General features: G+C 37.6%; 1 protein-coding gene across 1 annotated transcript in view; it reads left to right on the top strand.

The window, feature by feature from the left end:
* LOC101355321 (SAM domain-containing protein SAMSN-1) overlaps positions 1–15,630 on the top strand; it is a 55,759-nt gene that overhangs the window by 25,466 nt on the left and 14,663 nt on the right. The window contains exons 3-6 of the mRNA XM_023726640.1: positions 2,557–2,706; positions 6,694–6,823; positions 9,022–9,173; positions 14,220–14,426. Of these exons, the coding sequence (XP_023582408.1) occupies positions 2,557–2,706; positions 6,694–6,823; positions 9,022–9,173; positions 14,220–14,426 (639 nt within the window). The remainder of the gene's footprint in view (positions 1–2,556; positions 2,707–6,693; positions 6,824–9,021; positions 9,174–14,219; positions 14,427–15,630) is intronic.

Below are 15,630 nucleotides of genomic sequence, written 5' to 3'. Positions count from 1 at the left end.
TATATAGTTGTATACAATACAATGTATTATTTAGTTTATGATTCTAGAGGAGCCTATAAAAGTAGTCAGGCTCTTTGAGGCCCGTTGATTAATAATAATAGCCTAGTAATTTGGGAACAAATCTGGTAATCCTGATAGTTTGCACATTTTTCAGCAATCCAGAATTCACACATTCAACAAATATTTATTTACAACCTATTCTATGACAGCATTTCCATTAAGCACTCAGGAAGTACTGTGGAATTGATAAATAAAAATCCTTCATGAAGCCTGGAATTAGAGAGAGACAAAGACGTGAAGAAAAATAAACATAAGTAAACATCTAAATGAAAGTGTGATTTAGGCTATGAAACAGGACATCATTAAGTGGCAATGATAGAAAACTGTTAAAATTAAAAATATTTTGGGATATTTTCTCTGAAGCCTCTGCAAAGAATGATAGAAAATTCTGACATTAAAAATATCTGTGGTATGCTTTCTTTGAAGCTGAGGTAATAGTTCACACAGGTAGTACAAAAATAACATACTTTCTTATTTATTTTAGTTAATAAAATAATTGTACAATGAAGACAGATAAAGTTTAAGTAGAAAGAAGAGAGAAGGAAAAGATTAAAATTTTTAAGTAATTCCAAGTTATATTTTATTCAGGGATTTTGAATTAAGCAAAGACTCTTTGCCTTTATAACCTTGAATATAGAAATTAATGAAGTGCAATGAGGGCTTAAATTGGCTGTCCATTCATATTTATCATAGGTAATTAGGGGTAAGATATGAAACAAAACAAAATATTGATTAATAATGATGTTAACTACATGTTTAAACCTTCCTATTAAAATATTCAATTTTACTAAAGAGAAGTTTCGCATCATTTTTTTATATTCTGAGAAGAACACCAACAACAATGACAAAAATAGGCTGCCCACCTATCAGGAATGATGGGCAGTGCTAGACTTCATGAGTTCCAAGGGTTCTTTCTTTGAAAATCAGAGATATCAAGATTGTGTAATCCCAAACATGTCCTAAAAAAATAAATTCTTTTTTTCACTGCAAAAATCTGCATGAGATGTTTCATTCATTCAAAAAATATTGCAGGCCACTTACATGCATGGAAGTATTCTATTGTTGCCATTGAGTCAATCCTGACTCATGGTGACCCCATGTGGGCAGAGCTGAACTGCTCCATAGGGTTTCAATGCTGTGACCCTCAGAAGCAGATGCCAGACCTATCTTCCAAGGTGTCTCTGGGTGGGTTTGAAACACCAACCTTTTGACTAGTAGTCGAGCGCTGTAACTGTTTGTGTGATCCAGGGACTCCAGAATTATTCTAGAAAGTCTGAATCAGCGGAATAGACAAAGCCCCTAGTATCATGGGGCACAGATCATAGTAGGAGATGTAGACAATAATCAAACAAACAAAACATTATTGAGTAATGTTAAGTGCCTAGAAGAAGACTAAACCAAGATATGCATACTGTATGGGCAAGTTTGGGCTATTTAAAATTGGCTGATCAATCAGAAAATATCTCTCCATTACATGATACGTGAGTAGAGACCAAGATGAATGAAGGAAAGTATTTACAGATATCTAGGGGAAGCCAGCCTTGGTGAGGCAATGGTTAAGCGCTAGGCTGCTAACTGAAAGGTTGGTGGTTTGAACCCACTCAACAGCTCTGTGGGAGAAAGACCTGGAGATCTGCTTCTGTAAAGATTACAGCCAAGAAAACCTTACGGGCAATTCTACTCTGTCTCATGTGGTCACTATGAGTCGGAATGGACTTGATGGCGCCCAACAACAATAGGGGAAGCCAACGGCAAAAGCTAGTACAAATCTTAGTGGGAACATGATTGAGAAACAGCAAGAGGACTAATGTGGGAATACTCCAGTATAGTGTTGTTCAAACTTTTAGGGTGAATGTCAGGATCACTTGGAGATTGTGTTAAAACAAATTGACCCTAGGTGGAAGGAGCCCTGCTGGTGCAGTCTTTAAACACTTGGCTGCTAACCAAAAGTTCAGCAGTTCAAACCCACCAGCTGCTCCTCGGAAGAAAGATGTAGCAGTGTGCTTCCATAAAGATTACAGCCTTAGAAACTGTAGGGGGCAGTTCTACTCTGTCCTACAGGGTCCCTATGAGTAGGAATCGACTTGATGGCAACAGGTTTGTTTGTTTGTTTTTTGTTGTTGTTGTTTTTTGTCCCCAGGTGATGCTCACACTATTGGTTTGGGGACTGCATTTTGAAAACCACTGCTAGAGTGAGCAAGGGAGGCCTGAGAAGTAGCTAGGGGTGACGTGGAGAGAGTATTTTAGCTCTGGTTCTTCTTCACAGATTTAAAAATAGTCAAAATTCTCTAAAAAAAACTTCAGATGTGAGATTTAGGTTTGAGTTTGCAACACAAGTAACTAGGCCTGGACAACTTTGAAAATATATTTTGCATCCTGATCATTTGGCGTAAGGTACAGGAAGTCCACAAATTTGGAATCTTTTCTCTAATAATGTTTTCAGATGAATTCTTTTTATTGCTTATTATTTTGTTTTTTCTAAACAATTCTAACTAGGTGTATGATGGTGAACCAATACGTGAAAATGGAGAACAAAATAAAACCTCAAATAATGAAGGAGGTTTGGGTAAAAAAATGAGAGGTATTTCCTGGACCATGAAGAAAAAAATGGGGAAAAAATACATAAAAGCCCTTTCTGAGGACAAGGTAAGTGTCTTCTGTTAATCACTTATATTTTTCTATTAGAAATTTCTTAAAATATTCAATAGGTTCTTCTTCTAGGCATAGAAGCACTTAATGTTTTATGAGGTACTTAAACATTTATTTCGTTCCTTATCCATTGTGCCAATCAGTAGGGTAGGAGAATATATTATAACTTCCATTTTAATGGAAGAAACTGAGGCTCAAAATAATCACGCAGTTAGTATGTGAAGAATAACATGCCACACATGTTATTGCATGTATTAGTATTTCTTTCCTTTTTATTGCCAAATAATGTTTCATTGAATGGATATATTGCATTTTATTTGAGCATTCATCAGTTATGAACTTTTAGGTTGTTCCAGTTTTTGGCTGTTATGAATAACACTGCTTGTGAACATTTGTGTACAAGTTTTTGTGTGGATATATGTTTCTTGGGTTTTTATTGATCTTGGGTACATGGTAAACTCTATGTTTAATATTTTGAGAAACTAACACACTTTTCCTAAGAAAATGCATCACTTCTCGTTCATACCAGCAATGTATGAGGGTTCCAATTTCTCCACATCTTTGCCCACACTTTTTGTTGTCTGTCATTTTGACTCTAGTCATCTTAGTGGGTCTGAAGTGGAATCTCATTGTGGTTTTTATTTGCATTTCCCTGATGACTAATGATGTGGAGAATATTTTCATGGGCTTATTGGCCATTTGTATATCTTTTTTGAGTGATACCTATTCACATCATTTCCCCATGTTTAATTGGTTATTTGACTTTTTACTATTGAGTTTTAAGATTTTTTAAATAATATTCCTTATCATATATATCATTTGCAAGTATTTTCTCCATTTCTGTGGGTTGTCTTTTCGCTTTCCTGATGGTATCATTTGTAGCACAAAATTTCAAATTTTGATGTAGTCCAATTTATCTATTTTTGTTGTTGTTGCTCATGCTTTTGGTGTCTTATCTAAGAAAACCAATGCTTAGCCTAAGGTTATACAGATTTATTCCTATGTTTTCTTCTAAGAGTTTTATAGTTTTAGCTTAAATTTTGGTGTATGATCCATTCAAGTTAATTTTTTATGTAGTGTGTGTTGGGTCCAACTTCATTCTTCTGCATGTGGAAATCCAGTTGTTTCAACACCATTTGTTGAAAAGATTATTCTTTCCTCGTTGTATTGTCTTGGAATCCTGGTAGAAAATCAATTGACCATAACCTTATTGTCATAAATATATGAATCATAAATATATGAGTCTATTTCTGAACTCTCAATTTTATTCCATTGATCTATATGTCTTATGCTTATTCTCTTTTTAACCAACTTCAATAGGGCTTCTGTTCCCAGGACTCCATTGAAACAGTTGTCACAGTCAGTAGTGACCTCTGTGTTGCCAAATCCAACGATCACTTTTATTTATTTTTACTTTACTTTTTAGCTGCATTTGACACACAGGTGATGATTTCCCTACATGTTAAACATTATCTTTCTTGGTTTACTTGCCAGGGCACTCTTCTGGCTTTCCACCTTCCTCAAAGCTTCCTTTCTTCGCTCTGCTTTCTTTCCTCTCCCTCTAAATATTGAGGCTTTCTGAGATTTGTTCTTGGACCATCTACTCAATCTACCGTCTCCTCCTAAGTGATCTCATCCAGTCTTATGACTTTAAATACTATCCATAAGCTGATATTTTTCACAATTATGTCTCTCTCTATGAGATCTTTGCTTATCTTTAGAATCTTACAATCAAAATCTTATTTGATATCATCATTTAAAAGTCTAATAGATATCTGAAACCTAATACAGGTAGTACTCGATTTATGACATATTCGAGTTACCACGAACTGCATTTACAACTGTCATTTTTTTTTGTACATCTTACCCTTAGTAATATGTACTACATTCAATGTTAAAATAGATCTGTAAGTTTATATGTAATGTTTCCAACCCCTAAAGACAAATAAAGACTGGATTTATAAAGATACTGATAATAAAAGGCAGTAATAATGAAAGAAAAAAAATGAAGTATTCAATTTATGTCAGAACTAACTTATGACGGTGTCGTCAGAATGAAACCCTGCTGTAAGTCGGGGACTACCTGTATATACCAAACTGAAACCTTGATTATCTACGTTTTTGCCAAAAAAAAAAAAACTGTATATATTTATATGTTTATCGTACAATAGACAAGACCATCATAATTCTATATGTTGAAACAAGCAAACAAACAAAAAACCCCAAAATCATTCTAAATTATTTTGTTCTCTTACTTTTCCCACCAATTCATGTCAGGATAACCTGTTGGTTCTAACTCCAAAGTTTATCTAAAGCCTCTTAACTTCTCCATTTAAACTGCTTTGGCTTTACACACAGTCACCAACCTTTCTTGCCTGGATTACCATAATAACCTAATTGGTTTCCCGTCTTCCACTCTTACCCTCATAAAATTCGTTCTCCACACAGAAGTTAGAAAGACCTGGAAAAGTGAAAATCAGAAGACATCACTGCCCTGTTTAAAACTCCACAATCCTTTCACAATGCACTCCATTACTATGGTGTGTTCGTTTTGGTCTCCTGAGAAGCAGACTCCAAGATAAAGATTTATTGGGGGCAATGCCTGTGAAAAATAAAGGGGAGGAAGAGACATGGACAGGGAAAGCTTTCAGACTGTAATACAGGGCTGACATCTGTGAAAAGAGACGGGAGAGGAAGGAAGACGGAGAAAAGAGGGTCTCAGACTGCAGCACCTTTCTGAGAAAACTTTGACCAGGGTGATGGGAGGTCCTTGAGCCAAAGTTTTCATTTACTGGAGTCTCACATCCTTCCAAAATGACTTGAATGTATCCCGACTGTGTCAGTCATTGCCTGGGAGTGTGGCCTCGGGGCAAACTCAGTGGTGGATCTACAGGAGCACTAGCTGTGGTTGTCAGTCAAGTAGAGTCCCTGCAGCAAAAGATCTTTGTGGCACATGTTCATGGCCACCACATATGGTCTATAACACTCTTCATGATTTGGCTCCAATCCACATTTTCTGAACTCATATCCTAACACTCTTTTCTCCCACACTGAGTTCCAGTTATGTTGGTATTGTAGCTTTTCCTTGCACAACCCAAGCTAATTCTAAATGTAATTCCTTTTCCCTTGCTGTTCCTTTTGCTTGGATGACTCTGTCATCAAATCTTTAAATAAATTACATTTTTTATTATTCACATAAAGAAGTTAGAACAAATATTACCTTATTTAAGAGATCTTTGGAGGCTACCCCATCTAAATCAACCAACTTGCCCCAACCCTAACCCTAGTAGGCAATTTGTCTTACATCACCAAATTTTATTTCTTTCAAAGCATATACATAAAAATATGAATACACACACACATATATAGCCTAACATTTTAGATTGTACCTCAATAGAACAGGGAGCTTATCATCTTGTTTACTACAGTATCTGTAAAACCAAAACACCTAACCCATTGCTATCCAGTCGATATAGACTCATAGCAACCCTATAAGACAGAGTAGAACTGCCCCATAGGGTTTCCAAGGAGTGGCTGGTAGACTAGAACTATCAACCTTTTGGTTAGCAGCTGAGCTCTTAACCACTGTGCCACCAGAGTATCTGTAGCTCCCAGAAAAGTGCCTGGTACATAGAAGGTGTTCTATAAACTTGTGTTGAATAACAGAGAAAGCACAGATGTCAATAAGTCTAACATTTCTGATTAAATAGTCTTGATAAGCTATTCATCCTAATTTGCAACAATGAATGATTATAATTTCAGTTGAATTCCACGTTGGTTTCATCTAAAGAATTTTCCCAAGTATATTGTAAAATGTTTTGCTAGGAATTAAACTAAAGATTAATGATTCTCATATTTTATGCTGATGTATTCCTAAATATTTTATTGCTAAAATATGTTTTGTTTGTTAAATCAATGCACACGGTGAACATCTCCATGGAAATTTGTTCTCTGCACTTAACCTCTGATAATGTTTTATTAAAGGATGAGGAAGATGGAGAGGATGTCTTCTCTTACCGGAACAGTGACCCCATGATTGGGACCCACACTGAGAAGGTCTCCCTCAAAGCCAGTGACTCCATGGATAGTCTTTACAGTGGGCAGAGTTCATCAAGTAAGGCTACAGAATCAGTGACAAGATCCTAGATGTGGGGTCTGGGTTAAGTTAATTAAAAACAACTCATTTGCTCCTGTAGGGCTTATCAAATTAGCAACAAGCTTCCAGTTGCTTGATAAGAGAAATGGTAAAAACGTAGGGCATGTTGAATCTATATGGAGTTGCTACTGTTGAAAAGGATACATAATACATTAGACAGAATTACGTATTGTTTTTAAACTTTTAATACCAGAGTCAGCAGGGTTATCGGAGATATGCCTCAAAAAAGTCACTTTGGGTAATTAGATTGGCACCCCCAAAATAAAAACACATATCAGGGAGAACTGAAGCATTAGGTTGTGTCAAATTTTTTAAAATTGTTTAGATAAATGAAACCCTGTTTTTTCTCTGTCCCTCCTTCTCCCTTATCTCTTCTGCCCTTTTCCTGTCTTCCCCTCTCCGTCAATCCCCCTCTTCCTTTTCCTTGCTCCTTCTTCCTTTTACTCAGTCCTTCCCTCTCTCCCTCCTTTTCTCACTTTCTTTTTGCCTTCCCTCTCTCACTTTTTTCTCCCTTTCGTTTCTTTGATTTAGTTTTTCTTTCTTTTTTTTCTGAAGCATTCTGAAAAGTGCAGGACATTCACATCCATTCAGAATTTAATTTTTGGGTCTTGATCCAACATTAGCAATTAAAAACAATATCTAAATACTAAATGATTTAAAGTAACCAATTAAGACACAAAAAGGAATTAGCAAACGTCCAACAAGGATTTTTTAATGAACATTGATATTTCTAAGGAGCAAAAGCACTGCAGATTTAGTCATATATCCTGCTACAATATTTGGGTAGAACTACTGATACTGCAGGATGCCTTATGACTTTTTATATGTAAACGGTTGTATATCCCTCTAATCTTTTCAGGGCTTTTAAAAGTTTATTGTCCATTTCTGTTTAAATCTACTGCTTCTATTATTTGAAGATGGATCACAAAAACCAGATGTTTTAAATATTCTGAATTTTATTCCCATTCTCTTCTTGACTATACAATGGTTATTTTGTGAAAATAGCTAATACAGAAATATTTGAAGAATATATTTGTGCGTGTGTGAAATTCAGATTTTATTAGTATTCGTTCCTGCTGCAAGTTTTAAAATTCTAGATTGTGGTCTGGAATGTGTGGAGAATTTTATTAGCTACAATGTACCATGAAAAGCCAGGATCTGAGCTAGTCATGGAAGGGAGAACGTGAACGGATGGGAGCACATTTAGCTGTTATCATATATGATGTAATTTCTGTGATTAGACAACTCACTTTTCTTTTACACCAGTTCACATACAAGGTAGAACCTCTAAAAAACCTTTACCTTATTTACATAATACGTGGTAGTGAAATGTGGGCTCTTCTCCCAATGAACAGAGCACCAAAGGGCCAGACTGAAGGAGGAAGTGAAGTGATAACTGAGAATGATGGAGAAACTGAAAGTTAATTCCACTGAGAATCTTTCTTGCCTCCAGACTGGCAGCAAAACTGGAATCTCCTTTCTCCCTTTTTTTGAGGCTGAAGATCAGAAAGGAAGATAACCAATGAACAAGGATTTAGAGCGGTTTAAAAAGCCCATTTAGAACCATTTTGAACCACTTAGGGGTACAGACTTCCAGGCCCACTTCTCCTCATCTTATCACACTTGCACAAGCAAAAGGGCCACCTTTTACGTGCAGAGATGTTGTTTCAGAATGACATTTGGTACATAGTAGAAAGTCTGGCAAACATTTTTGCTACAATAGTGATATGTTATAGTGAACCTCGTAGTCTCATACCTTGATCCCTCTGTGATCGATATCACACAAAGATCAAACCGCTGCTATCGGTTTGTTTCAATGTACAAAATTAATTGTCTGGCTTGTATGGGGGTTAAACCTATACCATCTGCCTCTAGCAAGTTTCAATGCACTGCCGTACTGGATCAGATCACAGATTCAGAAGTGAGAGGGCGTTTGGGTTAGTGGTTGGGCCCAGACTGGCTGGAGAAAGGTCAGAAATAGCTCAGAAGACAGAGGTCGCTAATGGATAGTGACAAGAAACAGGAATCGGGCATTAGAAACCCTGCAGAAGGCTGGCATCCAATGCTTCAATATTCTCATTGCTCAGCTGTGTCCAGATGTTGGTTCAAAGCATTATGAGCTCTCTGTAAGAACTGTTGACCTCTGCTTTCATCAGGTGGAATAACAAGTTGTTCAGATGGTACAAGTAACCGGGACAGCTTTCGGCTTGATGATGAAGGTCCCTACACAGGACCATTCTGTGGCCGTGCTAGAGTGCATACAGATTTCACACCAAGCCCCTATGATAGCGACTCCCTCAAAATCAAGGTGAGTGGCCGTCATATCTGCCTTCTGTATGGTTTGCCAAATACTGTGTTGTGTGATCTGTTTAAGGAAGTACAGGCAGTGGGTACTGGAGGCGTGAGTGTATTTTTCCCTACAGAAGAACTGGGAGCTAGTTTATTGTGGCAAGAGTATGGATGGGTAAGTGGAGGGGGCTCATTCTTTTCAGGGTTTGTTAGTTGCTGTTATGTAAATAATGTAGATTCAGAGCCTAGGTGGGGAGGAAGGAATTTTCCAGAAACTATAAGCCTCACAGGTTGCTGGGAGTGACTGCCTCTCCAGTACTTGCTGGAGTAAAGACAATGAAGCCAAGGAGAGGGAGAGAAGATGGAAATATCAGGCAAGAGTCCAGCAGAGCAAAGTCTTTGGGAACCAGTTTTGGTAGAGCTCTTCCAGCACTTTTTAAGTTGGTTGCCAAGAGTAACTAGAGATCTTTCTCCCAATGATATTCCCTCCTGAATCCCCTCTTCTTACTTTTACCCTCTGTATTAATTTTATATTGCTATGACAAATAACTACAGACTCAGAGGCTTAAAACAACACAAATTATTATTATCTCTCAGTTCTGTAGGTCATAAGCCTGGGCATGGCTCAACTGGGTTCTCTTTCTAAGGCTCTCACCAGGCTGACATTGAAATGCCAGCCATGGCTGCGATCTCCTCTGAGGCTCAGGGGCCTCTTCTAAGCTCACTATTTGTTGACAGAATTCAGTTCCTTGTGATTGTCGGACTGAGGTTCCTGCTCAGTTGCTGGAGATCATCTGGGGACCGTTCTCAGTTCCCAAGGCCATGACCCTCTCCACAACATGGCAATTAACTCCTTCAGGCCAGCAAAAGACAAGCTCACCGATGCCTCAAATCTTTTTCTCTGTAAGGGCTCCTATCTGATCGAGTCAGACCCACCCAGATAATGTCCCTTTTAATTAACTCAAAACCAACTAACTCGGGACAGTCTTTCATCTGAAAAGTCCCTTTTGTCATATAATATAATTATGGGTGTAAAATCCATCATATTCATAGTCCCACCACACTCAAAGGGAGGGGATGATACAGGGTGTGCACACCAAGTAACCAGGTGGGGGGCATGGGGTGCTACCTTAAGAGTTCTGCCTACCAAACCCTCTCATCTGAGAAAGCCCTCTGCCTTCTATTCAGATTCAACCAACACATTCAAACTTCACTTCGCACTGAGTGTGTTTCCTTATGTTATCTCACTTAATACTTGCACCACAAGTCTACGGGGTAGGTTAGCATCACCTTCTAGAGGAGGAAACATAATCAGAGAATTTGCCACTTGCCCACCATCCCCCATCTCCTAAGGGATCAATTCAGAATTAGAAATCCCATCTTCTAATTACATTGCACAATGCTGCTTTAAGAAGCCCTGGTGGCGCGGTGGTTAAGCTGTCATCTGCTAATGGAAGGGTGGGCAGTTTGAATGCACCAGCCACTCTGTGGAAGAAAGATGTGGCAGTCTGCTTCCACAAAGATTTACAGCCTTGGCAACCCTATCGGGCAGTTTTACTCTGTACTGCAGGGTCACTATGAGTTGGAATCAACTCGACGGCAATGGGTTTGGTTTAGGTTTGGTATGCTGCTTTATAAGGAACCCTAGTTGCACAGTAGTTAAACGCTAGGTTGCTAACCTAAATGTCAGCAGTTAGAACCCACCAGCCATTCTGTGGGAGAAAGATGGAGCAGTCTGCTTCTGTAAAGATTCCAAAACCAAACCAAACCCATTGCCTTCAAGTCAATGCCGACTCATAGCGACCCTATAGGACAGAGTAGAACTGCTCCATAGGGTTTCCCAGGAGCAGCTGGTGGATTCCAACTGCCAATCTTTTGGTTAGCAGCAGACTTCTTAAGCACTGCACCACTGGGGCTCCTCTGTAAAGATTACAGCCTAGGAAGCCCTATGGGGCAGGTCTATTCTGTCCTTTAGGGTCGCTATGAGTCGGAATTGACTCAATGGCAAAGGGTTTGGTTTTGGTTTTGGTTTATACTGCTTTATAACTCAGCACTATATAGAAGTAGCTGCACTGTTCCCACTAAAGGCCTGCTGGAATGGCCAGGCACATATGTGGTTCATGTGGGCTTCTTTTAGTAAATTTACTTAATCTCAAGCCTGAGTCATCCTTTCTTTTGGAAATATTGGACCATTTGTCACCACCCAAATTTTCTAAGTCCTCAGCAGGGCAAACGTTTGAGCAGAGAAGAGACAGTCATGGAGGAGCTTCAGAAATATTTGTGCTTTTCTGCCACTCCTCTGCACAGGAGGATATATGCTCATGGTTTTTAAAGTAAAATCACAGAAACCCATTAATGGGAATCAGACTTTCCTTCATCTCTACAGAGTGCTAGTTATGCCCTGCACCTTTACACACTCTAGTTATTTAATGCACTGCAATTATACAGTCTTTGGACCCTTAAAACGCGTCACCGTCGAGTTGATTCCGAGCCATAGTGACCCTATAGGACAGAGTAGAACCGTCCCATAGGGTTTCCAAGGAGCAGCTGGTGGCTGACCTTTTTGGTTAGCAGCCAATCTCTTAACCACTGTGCTACCAGGGCTCCCTGGACTCTTAAAGCAGGCTTAAAATGTTCATTCATTTATACAGTCTAAGCCACGAAAGTATCAGCACATCAAAGAATTTCATTCAGGAGTTGCAACTTGAAATGATTGTGATTGGCTGGTTACAGTAGTACCAATAGAAGAAATATATTGTAGATGTTAATTTTTTCCATTTAGTATCACAATGCACTATACTTAAAAGACAGAAATTATGAAATTAGTTAACCAACATTAACTAACAACTATAATAAGTTATGGATATTTTAATTACTTAACATTCAAGGCATGCAACTCTTCCCTTTCGCCCTAATATGCTATCAAATCAGAGTAAGCTCAGCTGGGAGAATTACAAAATTGTTCCCTTCAGTTAGCTCCTTAATTGTTTATATGAAATGATTTGAAGTCTAAGTTCAAGTCCTGGGGAAAGTGTTATCATAGCCTTGTAATCATCACGGAGTGGGTGGGGGCAGTAAAAAGTACTGAACACATTTTGACTCAGGTTAGCCTGTCACCTTCCCTACAATACCATGCAAGTGCACTACCACTGTCCTGCCTAAGGTGATATTTGTGGAACTTTTTTATAGGAGTTGCTAGGTGGTGCAGTTAATGTGCTTGGCTTCTTACCAAAAGAGGGGGGGCAGTCTACCTAGAAGTACCTCAGAAGAAAGGCCTGGTGATATACTTCTGAAAAATCAGCCATTGAAAACCCTGTGTGCTCCAGCACAGTTCTACGTTGACTGTTGCTATGAGTTGGAATTTACTTGCTATGAGTTGGAATTTATTCCACGGCAAGTGGTTACTGGTTTTATCAGACACACTAAGAATCCTGCAGTCACCAGTGAGGATTGAAACTATTGTTTCTATCAAGGATCTTATCCAAAATAAAATTCGGTCTTCATTTTTGCTTGATGACCTGTCTGCCTTCCTAGAATATGCACTTTTTATGAGCTTAAAGGATAATAGGAAAGATGCAGCAAAGGGATGCCATGCCCAGAGCTTTTGGGGGATTTTCCCCATCTGCTTAGCTGAAGCTATCTAGCCTAAGATTTGATTCCTTACAATTTAAGGCAGGAAGACCCCGACTAAAAGCTCATAGGGCCGGAGAGGCAGATGATCATAAATTAGAAAGACCAGATCTTTCAATCACACTGAATTCTAATATTACAAATAAAATTTGTATTTTAGATTGAAGAACACACATTCATGGAGCAGCAGCAAAAAATATACTTTTAGTAGCAAACATATTGCTTTGTTTGTTTGAAAGCAGTCCCTTAGCAGTGCCAAAAATATTGCACTCTGTAATGTCATCTCTGGAGGCAGCAAGTTATAAGACTCAAAGGAGTATTTGCATAGGAATCAATTTTCTTTACAAAGAACTGCCCCCATGTGGTTTTCTACTCTTGCCAATATCCAGCAGTTATTAGCCAATTAGAGTCCTTAACATGAATAAAGAAAAAGACCAATCCCACTTGTTCATCCCAATGTGCTTCATTCATACTTCAACTCAAACTTGGTTGCAGAGCTCAACCTAAATATTATCTTCTCTAGAATAAGAACCAAGTAGCATAATTGGTGCACACATGCTTTTCTGACACATTTGGTGAGTTCTAAACAATTTCATTATTTCTTATGAAAGAAACACTTCAGATGGTTTTATTTTATACTATAGATTAATTTTTCAGATCAACTAGAAGCACGAACAGAGTGATAGATTTCTCTCTCTTCCCCTTTCTCAGTTGGGAAGCCCTTTAAGGAATGATGTCTTGAGCTTTGCTACATATATATTGTTTAGAAAGTGTGGGTGAAAAAGCATCATGTTTGTATTTAGAAGACTTGGTCTTGAGTTTTGGTTCTTCCATTAACTTCCTGTAAGTTCTCGGGATGTCATTTAATGTTCTTGTTTCTTTTATTGTAATATTTAAAATAATAATGATGATACCTCATATATATCAGAGATTTGTTGTAAGCATAAAATGAACTAGTATATGCAAAATTGCTTTCTAAATTACCTTGTGCTCTGCAAATATAAGTTGATAAGTTGATATGATGACACAAACATAAATGTGTGATCAAATACATTTAGGAGCTTTTCTTCAAGCATGTTGAATTCTTCTTCATTATTACTAGTAAATTACTTCCAAAGGATGTTTCTTCTTAGTTTCATTTTTTTAACCCTGACATCCTTTAGTATAATCCCCTCATTATTCCAATTTTCTATGAATAAATCTGTTGCTGTCAAGTCAATTCCAACTCATAGCAACCCTATAGGACAGCGTAGAACCCATAGCGTTTCCAAGGAATGGCTGGTGGATTCGAACTGCTGACCTTTTGGTTAGCATCCAAGTTCTTAACCACTGTACCACCAGGGCTGCTTTCTATGAATGGAATCATAGAAATTCTAACAATTGTCAAAGCACCAGGGTTGTCTGAAATCTGATTTGGATGTTCCTTTTCCTTCAGAAAGGAGACATTATAGACATTATCTGCAAAGCACCAATGGGAATGTGGACAGGAATGTTGAACAACAAGGTGGGAAATTTCAAATTTGTTTATGTGGATGTCATCTCAGAAGAGGAAGTTGTCCCCAAGAAAATAAAGTCACATCGAAGTGGTAAGAGGGAAAAATCAAACACTCTGCAGGAGTTCTTAGAAAGGATTCACCTTCAGGTAAGCAAACCTATGGTCTGTTCAGTTGAGTTGCTTGAGGATGGCAGGATTTAGGAGACGGCATCTATGAGCAATTTTTGAATTGAATTGGAGTTTATAGCTTAGCTCCAGTCACCATGACAAACTCTAAGTACCACTATTATTGCCTTTACAATTTTTTTTAATTTCACAATTATTATGGAATTATGAAAATTCTAACTTATAACAAAAAACATTTCTACAGATTGCTTCAATTACATAATTTGAATTAAGGTTTGTGTTTCTCATTTAATTCAGTATTTGTATAGTGTTGTTAAAAAATACAAGACTTACAGCAAAGGAAAAATCAGTTTTCCAAGAACCGTTCTTGTTTCCCCTTTATTACTTTATTATGCAAGGACAGGTCTTGATATAACATCCTTTGGACCAAACCCTAATGGTTCTTAGCAGTGATAGTAGAGATTACTGTTGAAAAAAGTGCAGTGAAAAATGAAAAACACCTAGGAGAATAAAAGGCCCAAAGAAAATGTGTAAATGTGAACGATAAAAAGAGCATGAAGAGTAAAGATAAAAGTCCAGTAAAGTGAAAGGAGGAAAAAAGAAGAGAAATTGCATTTTCTATAGAGCAAAGATCAAAATAAAGTGAGAGGAAATAACTAAATATAATAGTTTTAAAAATAATTTGTTGGAAAGTAGTGATCATAGGACCCAAAATTATTGTGATAAGGAAACTGTGGTGTTTACATTTATAATATAACTATTTCTTCCGTGTTATATTCGCAAAATTTTTGTGAAAATATCTACCTTGTTAAATGGTGTGTACATGCAATATACTTAGTCTCACTTAATTTACTATTTCCCAATCCATTTCCAAAATTAATTCAGCAGTACTTTGAGAGTTTTCAAAATTCATCAAGCCAATTAAACTTTAATTGTTTTTCTGAATTATCTAGTTACGTTTCTACCTGTAGACACTGTCTAAGCCTTCTAGTCTTACTATTGGTACTCCCCAAATGAGGTATTCCTTAGTGGCAGTACAGATTTGAATCCTGCCTCTGCTACTTAATCTGTGACCTGTAATAAAACCAAGGTTGAAGGAAGTTAAGTGACTTATCCAACAACCCATAATTAAATGTTTATAAATGGGAATTTTGGTTTTCTTTCTTTCAAGTCAGTGCTCCTTCGAGAATACATTATTTTTTAAAAGAATCACTACATGTCTTCT

This window comes from Trichechus manatus, unplaced genomic scaffold (genome assembly GCF_000243295.1).
Source record: "Trichechus manatus latirostris isolate Lorelei unplaced genomic scaffold, TriManLat1.0 scaffold00012, whole genome shotgun sequence".
NCBI classification, from domain to species: Eukaryota; Metazoa; Chordata; class Mammalia; order Sirenia; family Trichechidae; genus Trichechus; species Trichechus manatus.
Note: the sequence above shows the minus strand (reverse complement) of the source record. Positions and strands in the feature narration are given on the sequence as shown.